Source organism: Temnothorax longispinosus, unplaced genomic scaffold, assembly GCF_030848805.1.
Source record: "Temnothorax longispinosus isolate EJ_2023e unplaced genomic scaffold, Tlon_JGU_v1 HiC_scaffold_25, whole genome shotgun sequence".
In the NCBI taxonomy this organism is placed as follows: domain Eukaryota; kingdom Metazoa; phylum Arthropoda; class Insecta; order Hymenoptera; family Formicidae; genus Temnothorax; species Temnothorax longispinosus.
The window spans coordinates 1-15,167 of record NW_027270069.1 but is presented as its reverse complement, the minus strand read 5'-3'; the positions used below and the strand labels follow the sequence as shown (position 1 = coordinate 15,167).

Sequence of the window (15,167 nt, the reverse complement as noted above, 5' to 3'; positions counted from 1 at the left end):
GATACTACTGTTTAGGTTTTTTCGAGATTTTTGGAGATACAAAGATTACGTCCACCACTTGTTACTTAGGTTTTTTCGAGGTATAATACTACTACTTTGTTTTTTTTCGAGGTGAAGATACTACTGTTTAGGTTTTTTCGAGATTTTTCAAGATACAAAGATTTCGTCTACCACTTGTTACTTAGATTTTTTTAAGGTATGTATATACATAACCGTAACATATTCGTAACCTTTTTAACTTTTTAAATAAAAGCTTGAAGAGATAAGATTTTTGTGATTTTACTCTATAATATAATACATTTTTTTATCGAAATAAATGTGTTTTTTTTTTTAATTGTTATCCAACATATTAATACATGATTTCTCGGGATTGTCTATCTCGAAGCATATACATTATACAACGTAGGATACTAACGAAGACAATTTCTGCGGTCGGCCCCGTGCTGTCAGCTCTTCCGACGCCGATACTGTACGAGGCAAATGCGGTAGGTGCTAGTAACAGGAGAAGCCATAACGCAGATAAACCACGAGTTCTTAGGAACGACCGTACCGAAGTATCCATTCAGTTTTGTGAGCCCCTTAGCTGTCCGGACTGCAAGCAAAGAACAGAATTACAGATTCGCATTTGTAACCACGAATGATATCTCTCGGACACTCGACTTGTTCGAGTATCATGCTGCGAGAGATTTATAGCTTTACTGTTTGTCATCGAAAGAATAAAAATTACCGTTTTTTTTTTAATCACGTTTCTCCGTTCGTCAGAAGACATTCGCGCGTCAACATGATACAATATCGTCCCGTTACTGTTAGAGATAAGAATGTCTAGGTGCAAATTTTATTAAATGTAATACGCGAGATGACGTGAGATAGGTTGCGCCGCTAAACCGCAATAAATTATTACGTCATAGAAATTCATTGTCACGAACGTATGCTACAAATAACAAAGAATACTCTAACAATCTTATCTCATTATCTTATATCAGATATTTTTATTTTTAATATATGTCAGCTGGTATTCTCAGCTGGTTTTTCGGCTGGCTCTGCCTAGCGTTATTCCCCTTTTACCGCATCGTCCCGCGTGCAGTCTATGAACCGCTCAGGCGCGTATAATTTATAAACATTAGCTTTCTATGTCACTTATGAGGTATTATTGACGCGTTTTTTTTAAAGTGATATCTCTCAATTCACTGATGACTGTGAAACGACCATTTAACATAATTGAACAGAAGTAGAATTTAATAATTATTGAAATAAAGAAAATTTAGGCCAACTTTCGCGATTATTTACAGATAAGGACGGGAACATTGATTTGCATATTGCAGGTCCATCTTATGTACCCCTTGAAACCATACAACTTTTGTCTAAAACATTTTTCTCTAAAATGTTGCGTTTACGAATAAATCGGGTGATACGGATGGTCTGAGGCACCCTGTACAAAGAAATTTACATTCTGTGTGAGATTATCTTTCGTAATTCCAAATTACTAATATGAACTATATTGTCACATAAATAATACTCACATTTCGCGTGTTGCATACCAGATGTAACTGTTGAATCTCTTCAATTAGTTCTACATTCTGCGTGAACAGTGACTGACTATTCTGTTTCTCTTTCGAAAGCGCCTTGGCCAAGTAACTATTGTTGTTCTTCAATTTCTCATATACTAAGAAGAAATAATTTTGTCAAAACAACAACGGCAACATGTCGAAGAAAATACAAGATAAAGCTAAAAAATTCTAATTTTCTCACATGGTCCACCCGTTCGGTCATTATGTTTATCGCTTATATCCAAGTCTCCGTCAGAGCTGCCTTTTATGCTTCTTTTTTTGTTTTGGAGAAAAACCTGTAACAACTTTGTAATGTGCATTATTTTTACTGGAAGACTCATTCACCTCCTTGGATTTTAGTTTACTTGTTTAATTATTGAACTCTTTCAAACAGATATCTTATTTACTGTTCGTTTTAAAGTCTGTGTAAAATTTTTGTCATGTCAAGTTTATGTAATAATAATATCTATTTGTATAAAGATTTAATAAATTGAACATAAGTATACCTGTCTTAATTACAGCTTCAGATTTCTTAGAGGTATCTGCATTTTTAACACTGCTTATTTCTGTGCATGGCTTCTCGCTTCATTTTTCTTGCTTGTTTTGGATTGAGAATTTATCTTAACAACTTCCACGATCGTGATGTCATCCTTAGAGTCAGACAGAACGGAAACTTTCACGTCTTCCTTTCTTTCAATTATTAATATCGCGAAACATTCATTCTACATCATCCGCAATGCACATGCGCCGCACCGGTATCATCGTTCCCATGAGGTCTGTTCGTTTTCGCTTCACTTCTGAATTAGTACAATAAGTTAGAATAAACGTAAATATATTTGTTTTTTTCTAACTTATTTTATTTTAACTAGTTCAGAAATGCAGCGAAAACAAACAGCCTGTTGAACTAGTTAAAATAAAATAAGTTAGAATAAAACCAATATATTTTCGTTTATTCTAACTTATTGTACTAATTCCGAAGTGAAGCGAAAACGAACAGACCTCATGGGAATGATGATACCGGTGCGGCGCATGTGCATTGCGGATGATGTAGAATGAGTGTTTCGCGATATTAATAATTGAAAGGCTAATAATTGAAAGGAAGGAAGACGTGAATGATCAAGAAAAATTAATAAAGTCGTCCGCAAAGCGCACCAAGGTGTTACCTCTTTTATCATCGCTACATATGTATATATTTATTTAATTTGTCGGTTATTTCTTTGTAATTCTTTTATATATTTTTGCAAATTCTTTATATCCTTTTCTTTGTTGTTTGCAGCAATGCCAATTTAGATTATTATATCGCCCAGGTCTTACGAAAGGCAAAGAAAGTTTCCGGTCTATCTGACTCTTAGGATGACATCACGATCGTGGAAATTGTTAAGATAGATTCTGAATCTAAAACAAGCAAGAAAAATGAAGAGATGTATGTATGTATATAATATCAGGCTCCGTATATAAGTTTATTATACCTATAAAATAAATCACGCAAATAGATGTTCAAATTTAATGCCAATAGATTTCCACATCACCGTTGAGGTACTATTGTTAATGCGTTTTTTTTTTAAGTGGTTTCCCCAGTAGGCCTATTCCACTGTCAAATAAAAAATTTCCTAATTTTGTGTAGTGGGTTCAATTGAACTTATGTCTCCAATAACAATTGTGTCATCAGTGATGATGCCGTCACTCACCACGTTGTGGACGTCTACATTGATCAAATAACTTATCAATTACAATTTATTTCAATTAAAGACATATAAATGTAGTAATTTTTACCTTTTAATACAGGATCTTCATTAACAGCCACACTCTGGAGGTTTTCCTTGTTTTCCTCAGTTATATTATTAACATTATTTACGTCAGAATTCCTCTTCTTTTTTTTTTTATGATAGTTGGAACCGCATTAGATTTAACAACTGAACCCCTAGCTCTTTGAATAATATCATCTTTTTTAAAATGATCCGAACATAATTTTGTACACGACTTTAAAACTGTTTCATCAATCTTGCAGAAATCCAGCCATTTTTTCCGATATTTTTGGTCTTTCGGAAATCTGTTAAGAATAAATAAATTTAAATTTACAATTTAAACAAATACAAAAATACGAACTAAATTTTATCATATAATTCATTAGTTGCTTTCCAATTACACTCAAGTGATCTGAGTCACTCAGTTATGTGAGTATTTTAAACTCAGGTACATAAGATAAGTTTTAGAACTATATTATTCGTTAAAAACTTATAAATTTTTTAATTATTAAATTAAAAATAGTTTCTTTATTTGATAGTTTGTTCCCGAAAATTTAAAATATTTTTATAACATTAAATAATATTATTTCATATAATATTCATATCAAGAGACACGGTAGTGTCTCGCGCCAAGTACGCGTGGAGCGAGACGCACCGTGACTCATTTACGCGAACGCACGAGTTGCGAGTACCCGAGATTTTGAGATCTCAATATAATATTATCATGAGTGGACATATTAACCATCTATTAATATTACTAGAATAAAAACTTGGTTGAATCTCACTTGCCAGCATGCAAAAAGAACGTGCATTCAACTGATTGTGAGTTCTAATGTCACAAGTGAGAATTATCTGAGTTTTGATGTATATTGAAAGCAACTATTATGTACACAAAATATTACATATATTTACTTACTTATAATAGGAGATCGACTTTTTTCCGTTGCGGGGTGAGTTACCGCATAATACGCAGTACGAAGCCATTTTAAAATGGTCAACCACACTGTAAAAAATTTTATAGGTGTTTTATGCTTCTATATAAAAATTTATTTATTTACAAAAAATTGTTAATTCGAAAAAATATTTAATCCAATATGTTCAACTAAACATTTTAGTTAATTAACTAAACATTAGTTGTTTTAACAATTTATTTAGTTTCTTTAATCAAGAATTAATTAATTCAACTAATGTTTAGTTAACTAACTAAAATGTTTAGTTAAACGTATTGCACTGAAAAAAAGGCTTGGTTATAATAATCCAGGCTTGGTTAACGTGACCAAGCTACCTGGTAAAATAGCTTCAACTAAACGTATAGATGAATGTGACGAAATAATGTTAACAAATAATTGTAGTAAAACCTGATATGATTTAATTATTATTGGCAAAAATTGGTAATTATTACTAAGTAATGATAAATGTAACCAAACAGTTTGGTAAGTATAAACTGATAGTTTATTAGTAATTAACAAATGGATGTGTACAACGCTCTCGGTTCCCTGAAGCGCCAACACTAACAAATGCCTGCGCTTCCGCACAGTAAAGAATAATCTTGTTATTTAGTAATACTTACTAGTAATATTTACTAAATTACCAAATTGTTTACTAAATAATTGAGTAACTGTCACCAAATCATTCAGATAACGCTTTTTTATACAATTTAGTACTAATTATCAAACTGTTTGTTATTTATCACTAATATAAGTTATTTGATAATAAGTAGGGGAGACCGGGGCTAACTCGACATCGAGGCAAACTTGACACTAGACTTTTAGCTAATTTAAATCTATCGTAGAAACTTGCTTTTCCTACTGTAAATGCGTCTTTATGTGCTAGTATTATCAACGGGATTTGATGACATTCTGAGTTATGGTGTAATTTTTAGCGCGACATAAGCATTTTTGATATGGTGAAAAGTAATTTTTCTGATCTCTCGAAAATTTCTACTCTTTCATCGAGCTTTACTCTTGCAAACCTAAATGTATAAGTGATTTTTATGGGAAATTTGATGCTCTATATGAATCCGATAATCGTTTTTGGATATTTTCAAAATTTTTATGTTTTTGAAGTGACAAAAGTGAAAAACGACGTCCGGGGCAAAGTCAACACCACGCCGTTTCGTCGGCTCCCTGTAACAAACGATGCTTGTCATGCAGCCGTATGGCTCATGACAAATGTATGCGCACGTCCGATCGCGAGTTTACCTGTATTAATTGTTTTTCAGACATGAGTTTAGATGAAGATAATTGAAAGTTTAACAATTTTTGTTCTCATTATTTTAAATGATTGTTTTAGCTATACTTTATTCCAAAATTTTATACTTTTTAAATACACAATAAACAATGTATTTTCATTTTCGGACGGTAAAAAATAAGTTTCAGATCAAATTGTGTCGATCAGACAAAGTGTTGAGTTTGCCCCGGCGGGGTGTCGAGTTTACACCGGCATTTTTCAATTCAAAAATTTGTCTTCGCGTCACTTTTCCTTTACTGGCGGAAAAACAAAGCGACGTACAGCAAAACTTTCTGAATCAATTTTATACCTTAAGGAACACTCTTTAAATATATACCACCTAAAAATTTTAATTAAATATTAAGTTCTACATAAAAGCAGAATTGCATTCAAAATTATTTAAAAACATGTATAAAGTATTGAATTTCAATCTTTGTTTTAAAATTCGTCTTTTAAACATTTATGCACAGCCTTCGACACTGCGGAACAACATATAGGAGTTGGTTAATTCATAACCAAAATCCAATAAGGAGGAAGCAATTAAAAAATAGGACGAATCATATAGTATGAATGATTGCGAAAACATATTATTCAAGAACATTAATGATATAATAAAACGATGGTCGATATTGACTTCGAATTTTGGATACGAATTGGTAATAATATGCCTAAATTCAAAATATATAATTATCATAAAAGTTATATACATATTTTGAATTTATCTCATTCAATTGCATTCTATGAAATGTATAACATGTGATAAACATTTCTTTACACATTTACAGATCAAAAGAGATTTTGAAAGGAAATATCCGCAATGCAGAGATAAATTGATTGTATCATGGGACTCGCATTTTGAAAAATTATACAAACTTTAAAAAAAAACCTTTCAACAGGAGACCGACTTAATGAGATTCTTATGAAATCGCAATCTTTGGATTTCCCTTACAAAAAAGTATTACTAGCTGGTTAGTAATAAATACTTATTTTGTGTATTAATAATACTAAAATTAAGTATTTATTAGTACTTGAATCACTGTGATTCAAGTATTGCACAGTATTTTATTACTGGTCAGTAATTTATAAAAGTAGTATTTAATACAGGACGAGTATTGAATACTTAGTATTAAATTTCTGATGAGAAAGCATTTAATACTAGGTGAAAATTACTTGTGTAATAAATACTTGTGTTGAATTACTGATGAGTATTTTTATGTTAGTACTGAAGTACTGGGCCGAGGATTCCATGTGTAATAAATCACTGTCCAGTATTTTAATGTTAATACTCAAGTACTGAACTGAATATTCCATGTGAAATTAATCACTGACCAGTACTACAATTTGTATAGAAACATTATAATGGATAATTCCTGATAATATTAAGGAAGAGAGATAAAAGTAAGGCACAAATACATTTTATATGAAGGTCTGTACTAATTCGTCGTGATAAAAGTGTACAAGTTTTGAAATAGTACTGCGGATATCATTCTTAAGGTGCCAATTCATGGGACGCTGAAAAACAGCGTTGAGCGACGTCACGTGACATCACTATGATGCCAGCGTCAAGAAAGAGAAGTTGGATTTTTCCAACTTCAAGCGTCAAAGCCAAAGCAGCGCGAAGACGCCGAAATTTTGACGCTGTTTTCCTTTTCATGAATTTCAATTGACGCCGGCGTCAATTGTGGTCATGCGACCTTCTTGCCGCTGAAAATGAGCGTAGCGTCAGCATGAAAAGGCACCTTTATATCCAATTCAAAATTTTATTACTCTTTTTAAACTGAATTTGTTTCTTAAGATAATTTTTCAAAAATTATATATTTGCGCTGGTTATGACACATGTAGACTATATATAACACTTACATCAAATTAAGAAGTAGTCTATATACCACGTAAGGCAGTTGGCTCACGATCCAGAGGTCCCGAGTTCGATCCCACCAAGGTAAATGTGTTTTTCAAATACGAGAAAATATTTATAATTATAGACTGCATCTTAAGAAACAAATTTAGTTATAAAATAGTAATAAGATTTCGAAAAATTCATCATATAACTTATAACTTATATAATTCCCGTGCATAAGACATGGAAACTTATTTCAAGAAAAAAGTGTATCTTGCGTGATTTAAAAGATTACTAATAATCGCACAGCGAGGAGTATTAAAAAAATATTTTTTTTAAAAAGTGATATTAATCGTGAATTTATCAGATTTTCACTCGCGAAGCAGATCTTAAACTCTGTCGTATATTAAGATCTGTACAAAATTACCTTTTTTAAAAAAAAGGTAAAGAAAGGCGCCAAGTACACGCATAGTAGTGTATATGTTGTTACCTCGAAAAAAAAAACAGTGGTAGTATTATACCTTAAAAAAATCTAAGTAACAAGTGGTAGACGAAATTTTTGTATCTTGAAAAATCTCGAAAAAACCTAAACAGTAGTATCTTCACCTCGAAAAAAAAACAAAGTAGTAGTATTATACCTCGAAAAAACCTAAGTAACTGGTGGTGGACGTAATCTTTGTATCTCCAAAAATCTCGAAAAAACCTAAGCAGTATTATTTTTATTTCCAAAAAATTATTATTCAAGTGATACACATCACAAAATTACGTTACCTTATCAAAAAAAGAGTCGCGCTTCAAGTGATCTATTATTACAATTACAAAAAAGAAATGATATCTTTTTTTAAATTACAGCGCCAATTACAGAAAACATATATTTTTCGAGATACAAAGATTACGTCTACCACTTGTTACTTAGGTTTTTTCGAGGTATAATATTACTACTGCTTTTCTTCGATTAGAATAAAAAATTGAATCATGAAGAATTACACAGAGAATAACAGTACAAAATACAAATATTTTATTAAAATATTTAAACCCAATAAGGGAATACAAGGTATTTAAATACAAAGTTTATATATGTATTTTAAAAGATTTAATCGCATCGCAAAGAATTACAGAGGTAACAGTACAAAAAATAAAAATATTTTATTAAAATACATAAATTTTTCTTGTCAAAAAACTTGGCGCTGCTAGACCTCAAAATTAGGTCAGCCTGGTGTGTATGTGCGAGCGAGTGGGTGTGGGCGATATGTCTAGCAGCGCCAAGTTTTTTGACAAGAAAAATTTATGTATTTTAATAAAATATTTTTATTTTTTGTACTGTTACCTCTGTAATTCTTTGCGATGCGATTAAATCTTTTAAAATACATATATAAACTTTGTATTTAAATACCTTGTATTCCCTTGTTGGGTTTAAATATTTTAATAAAATATTTGTATTTTGTACTGTTACCTGTGTAATTCTTCATGATTCAATTTTTTATTCTAATCGAAGAAAAGCAGTAGTAATATTATACTTCGAAAAAACCTAAGTAACAAGTGGTAGACGTAATCTTTGTATCTCAAAAAATATATGTTCTCTGTAATTGGCGCTGTAATTTAAAGAGATATCATTTCTTTTTTGTAATTGTAATAATAGATCACTTGAAGCGCGACTCATTTTTTGATAAGGTAACGTAATTTTGTGATGTGTATTATCTTTTAACGAGAATGTATTTTAACCAAAAAGGAGATGTAACACATTATTTTCTAACGCCGTTCTGGCTACAGTTACCACTCTTTAGTAACAAATTATTAACGGCAAGTTTTTCTCGTAACATAATGCAGTTATGTTTAATTATTCTATAAAAATAAAAATTTAGAAAGATACTTTTTAACGTTACTTTTTCAAATTATTTGCATAATTTACACGTTCTCTGATAGACAGTGAAATTATAAATAATGACTAATGTAAGAACTTGTGTCGATGTTGCTAAAAATCGATGTCTTAATTATGTAACTAAATAAAACAAAGTTGTTACTTCTTATAAAAGCTTTAAGATTAATTTTGTTTATATTTTGAACAATTTGTTATTTTTATGTCTTTCTTTATAATAATGCATAAAATATGTATATAGGGCATGTATAATAATACATACATAGATTATATATATATATATATATATATATATATATATATATATGTATTGTTTTATTTATAACAGATTATAACATATATATATATATATATGTTATAATCTGTAAAATGTATATATATATATATATATTTTTTTTTTATCAAATTCCGTATCTTATCAAGAAACACGGTAGTGTCTCGTGCCAAGTATACGCGGAACGAGAACGACCGTGACTCTTTTACGCGAACGCACGAGTTGCGAGTATTGTCCCTTTACCCGAGGATTCCATGATATATTCTATTTATGATTCTATTTATACCACTAAAATTTATATATAATATCAGCATTTTATATCAATATTAAGAAAAGTGTAACAAAGAAAGTAGGGGAAATCTTGACACAAAAGGCAAGTTGGCATTGCGTTCCGTCTATATATTTATGGCGAAAGAAACAATAGAAATGTTATTACAAAATATCTCTTTTTTATGATATAAATACTTTTCCCAAAGTTTTACTTAAACCAAACAAGTATTACAATAAAAAAAAAAGAGAAAACTGATTCAAGAGGTGGCAAGTAAATTTTCGAGCGTCTCAAAATATTGTATTAATGTTCTTCAGCTTGAGAAGTAAATTAAAGTGACGTATTATTAGTTGAAAAGAAAGTTTCTATTGCTATACGACATGCTTTTTTGAGTAACAACAGTAATTTATTGTAATAATAAAAAATCAAATGCTAAAATTGTGAAAACTGTGCCAACGAGCCCCGGTCTCCTCTAATTACTTCTTAGATATTGAGTAACGGTATAATGATAAAAAGTTTCTTTTACAAAATATTTTTTCTACCCTAATTTCAACCTAATTAATTGATAAAAAAGGAGTACCCGTCAATGTAAACTAAGCCTTCCTCCTGGGCCTTCCTCAAAGCTTCCTTATGTGCTTCTACAATATTATAACTGGCGAGGGACACAGATGCTCCGAGATGTAGACACGCCTGGATTTTTTCTGCAACGGCTTTTGATGCCGGTATCATAACAGATACCGATATTCCAAACTCCTTTCCAAAATGGCAGAGGGTATGTGCGAAACTGCTCGTTGAAGTTTGTTATCACGCCCTTGCATTGCTTGTTCGATAACCGTAGTAGAGAATAAACTGCGCCGCGTGCTTTGACGCTGCCCATTATCTGGTGTAATTCTTTCTTCAGAAAAATTTTAAAACCTTTGTCGCAAAGAAGTTGACTCTGCAATCATATTACATTCATTTAAAGATCGGCTTTAGACTAGTCTTAATTCACGAATATTTTGTCTTACAGTGTGTTAATCAAAGATATATATTTATAATTATAATATTGCGAAGAAAAAAAAACACATTTTTACAAGATCTACAGATGTTGAGATTTTTAAAGTTACAAGAATTTGATATTGAAGTATTTGTAGACTGTGGGTCGTCTGCTTTTTACATATTTGTTAAATATGCGCTGATAAAAGTGCGAAAGTAAAATAGTTACATCATATAAAGGAGATCTATGGTATTTATTACCTCGTCACATGGTGTCATCTGAATGGTCTTGTCTCTTATTCTCATTAGTGACAGTGCCGATTGGATTTCATCATACGAGAGCTTCAATCGTTCCTTTGGTTTTGATAATTTCTCTCCCTTTTCAATTAGTTCTTTTTCATTGTCGCGAAAATTATTTATAATGTACATTATTTTAATAACATTCTAATATAATTGAGGAATATTTTTATTCCTGTATATACTTCAGAGAAATATTTTTAAAATACGAAAATATAGTCACAGATACGCATTGGTACCTATTCTGCGTGAGTATATTGAGCTTTAAAATAAAACTACGATTAATCAAATCAAACATACCCAACTTGGTTGTGAGTCTTTATATAGTGGGTGGACCACATCATAAGAAAATGTCAGTTCATCCTCTTTTTTTGGTTTCATTTCCATTCTCTCTTCTGTTTTCTACTTAATAGAAGGAATACGGATAGAATAAAATGCTACTTATTTGATGGGAATCACTTGACATGCAAATGTATGTAATCGGTGACGAGGATTAGTGTCGAATGATGATTTCTATTGGAAATTAGCTTCTTACTCGCCGAAAACAGACCCGTTACTTTTCATTAGCAGTTAACCTGTTGTCCTATCCTGAAGTTTCTGTTTGTTTCTGCTGTGTGTGCTGGTAAATGTTTTTATAATTTCGTAACTGAAGCAACCTTGAGAGAGAGATAAATAAATACTCGATAAATAAATAACTAATATAATGACTTCATAGAAATTAACTAGAAGGACATATAGAAATAAATCTGCTATATGATAAAATAAGTATTATATTGCGCAGTTATTTATTTCTGCATTTGTCCTGTATTCTACATAATTTTTATTTTAGAGATTTTTAGACTTTTATTTTGTTTTCTTATTATTATATATTAATAAAGAGGACCCCGCATAAACAATTTTTGTAAAAATGTAAGCCGCTGATGCAAGTCCAAAAGGCAGGGCTCTTTATTGGAAAAGTTGACCCTGAAAACGGAAACGTAAGAATTTTCTCTCCTCCTGATGGATTGATAGAAGCAGGTACGCGTCCTGCAAATCGATAGAAGCAAGAAAATCGTTTGGAGGCGTTCGTGGGCGAATGCCGCCACTTCCTGTACTTATGTAATGATTTTCCCATCTTGAAATTCCTAAATTAAAAAATATATGATAAATAATAGAAAAACTACTGAGAAATCGCACAACAGGAAAACAATGAAGTGTCGTGGACGTATACTAAACAAATGAAAATATTTGCCTATTTTGCGTATAACAGGATCTAATTTTTCATCATAGATTATAGCTGCTTCTCTAAAAATCATGAATATAGTCATGAATATAATCATAAAAGCACTTAATTATAAAGATGTATACGTTAAGAACGTAAAAAAAACATTTAAAAGCGCATATATAAAGTCGTCGATGTTCGCGCGCTTTACCAATTCAATTATGAAATTATAAACTTGGAAAATCTTTTTGTTTATTAAAAAGATGAAGATTTTTGTAATTTTATTAATATCTGGAGATAAAAGCTCTATAAATTTTTAAACCGTATTGTACTAATAATACTAATAAATGCTTAAATCGCGCGTATTGTATCACGACGAATTTTGTAATATAAATAGAAAAGTTCTTATTATGTATTCGCCTATTGCAGCAATGTATTTTCATGTATATGCATATATGTACAAAATACATAAATTAACATCTATAAATGTTAAAAAATTATCTTATTTTTTTAGAGTTATATATATAATTGGATGAATATAAAATAAATAGAGAAGAAATATATTTACAGTTTTTTGTTATCACAAAAAAATTTAAATATTCTATTTCGGTATTTTAATTAAAGCAGTTTTCTTTTCACGTGCGTTCCAAATCTTCCATTAAAGAAGTGAGAAACGTGTCGCCATTGATTAACCTAGTAGTTCCCACGACGAACTCGACATTTACTAAAAGAAAATTTGTATTATGTTTGCGTCATATTTATATTCCATAAATCTTTACTTATTGATTTGTGCAGACAATTAAGTACTTCGTAATCTATTACGACACTTACAATCTTCTTGTTGCGATAGAAACCGGAGAGCAGATATCTCGGCGAAAGTGCATCCTCCGATAAAAAATACTAGTATTAATTTTGGTGGTTCCGAACTAGAATCTTCGCTGGTAATAGAATTTCCTGAAATAAATATTTATTTTTTGTTGAAAATAAAATAAATTTTAAACAAGCTATAAATAAACCAAGATTTAGTCTTAACTTACGTCTTACTGATGAGGATACATTGTACGGGACGCTGCTTATGGTAGGTCCTGGTAATAATCCCATCACGTCGTTCAATCCTTGCCATCCGTTTAATTGTACCAGTTGCTCCGCTAGTCTCACGCTCAGCGGTGCATATATGGAATGTACGTAACTGATATCTTTCGGTGCTATTTCACTCTCGTCCTCGACAGTGAGCCTCAATGCTTTTCTTAAAACTGCGTATTGTCGCACTGACTGCTGTTGCTTCAATAATCCAGCCTTTTCCAGATTTAATATAGTTGGCAAATGTTGGAATCCATAAGTGTGAATTATTTCTCTCTTATAGTAATCTAGCAGTTTTGGTTTTAGACCGGAGTTTGTCAAGGATTGTATGCAAAGGAGACGTAGAACTTTGAGTAACGGTTGTTGCTGCGCTATCATATCTTCGATGTACGCATTTGGCTTGTCCGTCTCGATACAGTTTAACAGTTCTTGCTCGACTTGCAACGATTCCAAGAAGTTGCTCGAGTCGGTTACCTCTTTTATCATCTCGGCGATTGTGGTGTCTAGTTAAAGAGAAATTACGATAAATTATTAAAACAAGACCAAAAAGAATAAATATCGCGAAAGAATCGGAACATGAATCCGTATACATGTATTTATTACTTACGTCTTGCTAAAGATTGCTTTGTTGCTAGCATATGTGGTAATCTCGCAACAAACTGTTTAATTTCTTGCACGCTCTTGTCTCCGTGTCTCTCGTCAAACTGTGATGAAATTACTTTAGCTTTCTTACTAAGAACTGGGCCAACACCATTGAAATTTTTATCTCTGCAAGAGTAAAATGTCGTAAAGAATTGTCAGAAAGAATTTTACGTAGTTACGTACCTGATCTCAGCAAAAAGTTCTTCTCCTGAATTTAATATGATTTGTTCCTTATCGTTTAGAGACATTGATGTGGGAGAATCGTCAGAATCATGGAATTTTCTTGCAGGTAATTGCACAGTATCTAAAATAAAAAAGATACTTCTGTCACTACGCCACGTATCGTATACACATTAAAAGTATATGTTATAAAATTGCAATTTTAAAATATAGAAAATATATAAGACCGATACTTACTGTACTTTATTCCGTATATTTCATCGATTAACCCTTCATATGTCAACTGCGTAACTAGAGGCGAGAGTAAATCTACAGATCGATCCAGTAATAATAAGTGTTCAATGGCAACGGAGCCCGAGACCGGGAGTGATTTATCTTCCTCTTCTCTATTTAGCCTTTCCAGCAATTTCCAAACCTTGCTGGCAGCTGGTCCCCTTCCCGTGACTTTCGAGATTTTCCCGTACAATTTTTGCAAGCCTTGTATGGCCTGCGCGATTTGATACAGGCAAGTGGGATCATTTTCCAAGTGGAACTCCTTGAAGGATCCGCTCAGTTCCATCGATAGCAGATCGTTGTCAAACGGAAAGAGATCACATTTAAATTCTTCTATCAGCGTGAAGCTGCCAAAGACACCACGATTCTGGAGCTTCTTTTGACAAAGTAGACTCTTGCGTGGCACAAAGAACAAGTGAAACTCTTTACGCCTCTTGCCCTCTTCTCTGTAAACACATGAATAAATATATTTTTAAATATTTTTAAAAATATACAATTTATGTTAGGATTATAATAAAATTTAAAAGTAGCAGTATCGTTTCATATCCGTATCAATACGCAATTTTGACTTTATTATTTGCACATGACTTTCTGTTGGATCCCTTTGTTAATATCACTGAATATATGGCTTATCTACAATAGCCACAAAAGTATGCAGTAAGACGTAAGCAGTAAGCTATTAACTAATGAGATTTTTTTTTCAATTCAAGAATAATCAACTGTAGTTGGTCAATAGCTTACTG

The 15,167-nt window shown here is 31.6% G+C and overlaps 1 protein-coding gene and 2 long non-coding RNA genes across 3 annotated transcripts; 1 reads left to right on the top strand and 2 right to left on the bottom strand.

Annotated features, from left to right (window-relative positions):
- Nucleotides 1-7: 7 nt before the first annotated feature.
- LOC139824055 (uncharacterized) lies at nucleotides 8-2,261 on the bottom strand. Its single transcript, XR_011734984.1, has 5 exons — nucleotides 2,054-2,261; nucleotides 1,750-1,852; nucleotides 1,521-1,663; nucleotides 728-1,429; nucleotides 8-592 (listed from the first exon to the last, which is right to left on the bottom strand). It is a non-coding gene; the product is annotated as an uncharacterized lncRNA (long non-coding RNA).
- A 3,022-nt stretch (nucleotides 2,262-5,283) lies between these two features.
- Nucleotides 5,284-7,954, top strand: LOC139824062 (uncharacterized). Its single transcript, XR_011734993.1, has 2 exons — nucleotides 5,284-6,177; nucleotides 6,307-7,954. It is a non-coding gene; the product is annotated as an uncharacterized lncRNA (long non-coding RNA).
- A 4,697-nt stretch (nucleotides 7,955-12,651) lies between these two features.
- Nucleotides 12,652-14,881, bottom strand: LOC139824049 (vacuolar protein sorting-associated protein 33A-like; the record flags this gene model as incomplete). The annotated part of the gene is made up of 6 exons (XM_071796533.1): nucleotides 12,652-12,973; nucleotides 13,081-13,203; nucleotides 13,287-13,832; nucleotides 13,937-14,097; nucleotides 14,155-14,275; nucleotides 14,389-14,881. Coding segments are annotated over 6 exons (1,533 nt in total), but the record flags the coding sequence as incomplete, so codon positions are not given.
- Nucleotides 14,882-15,167: the final 286 nt, after the last annotated feature.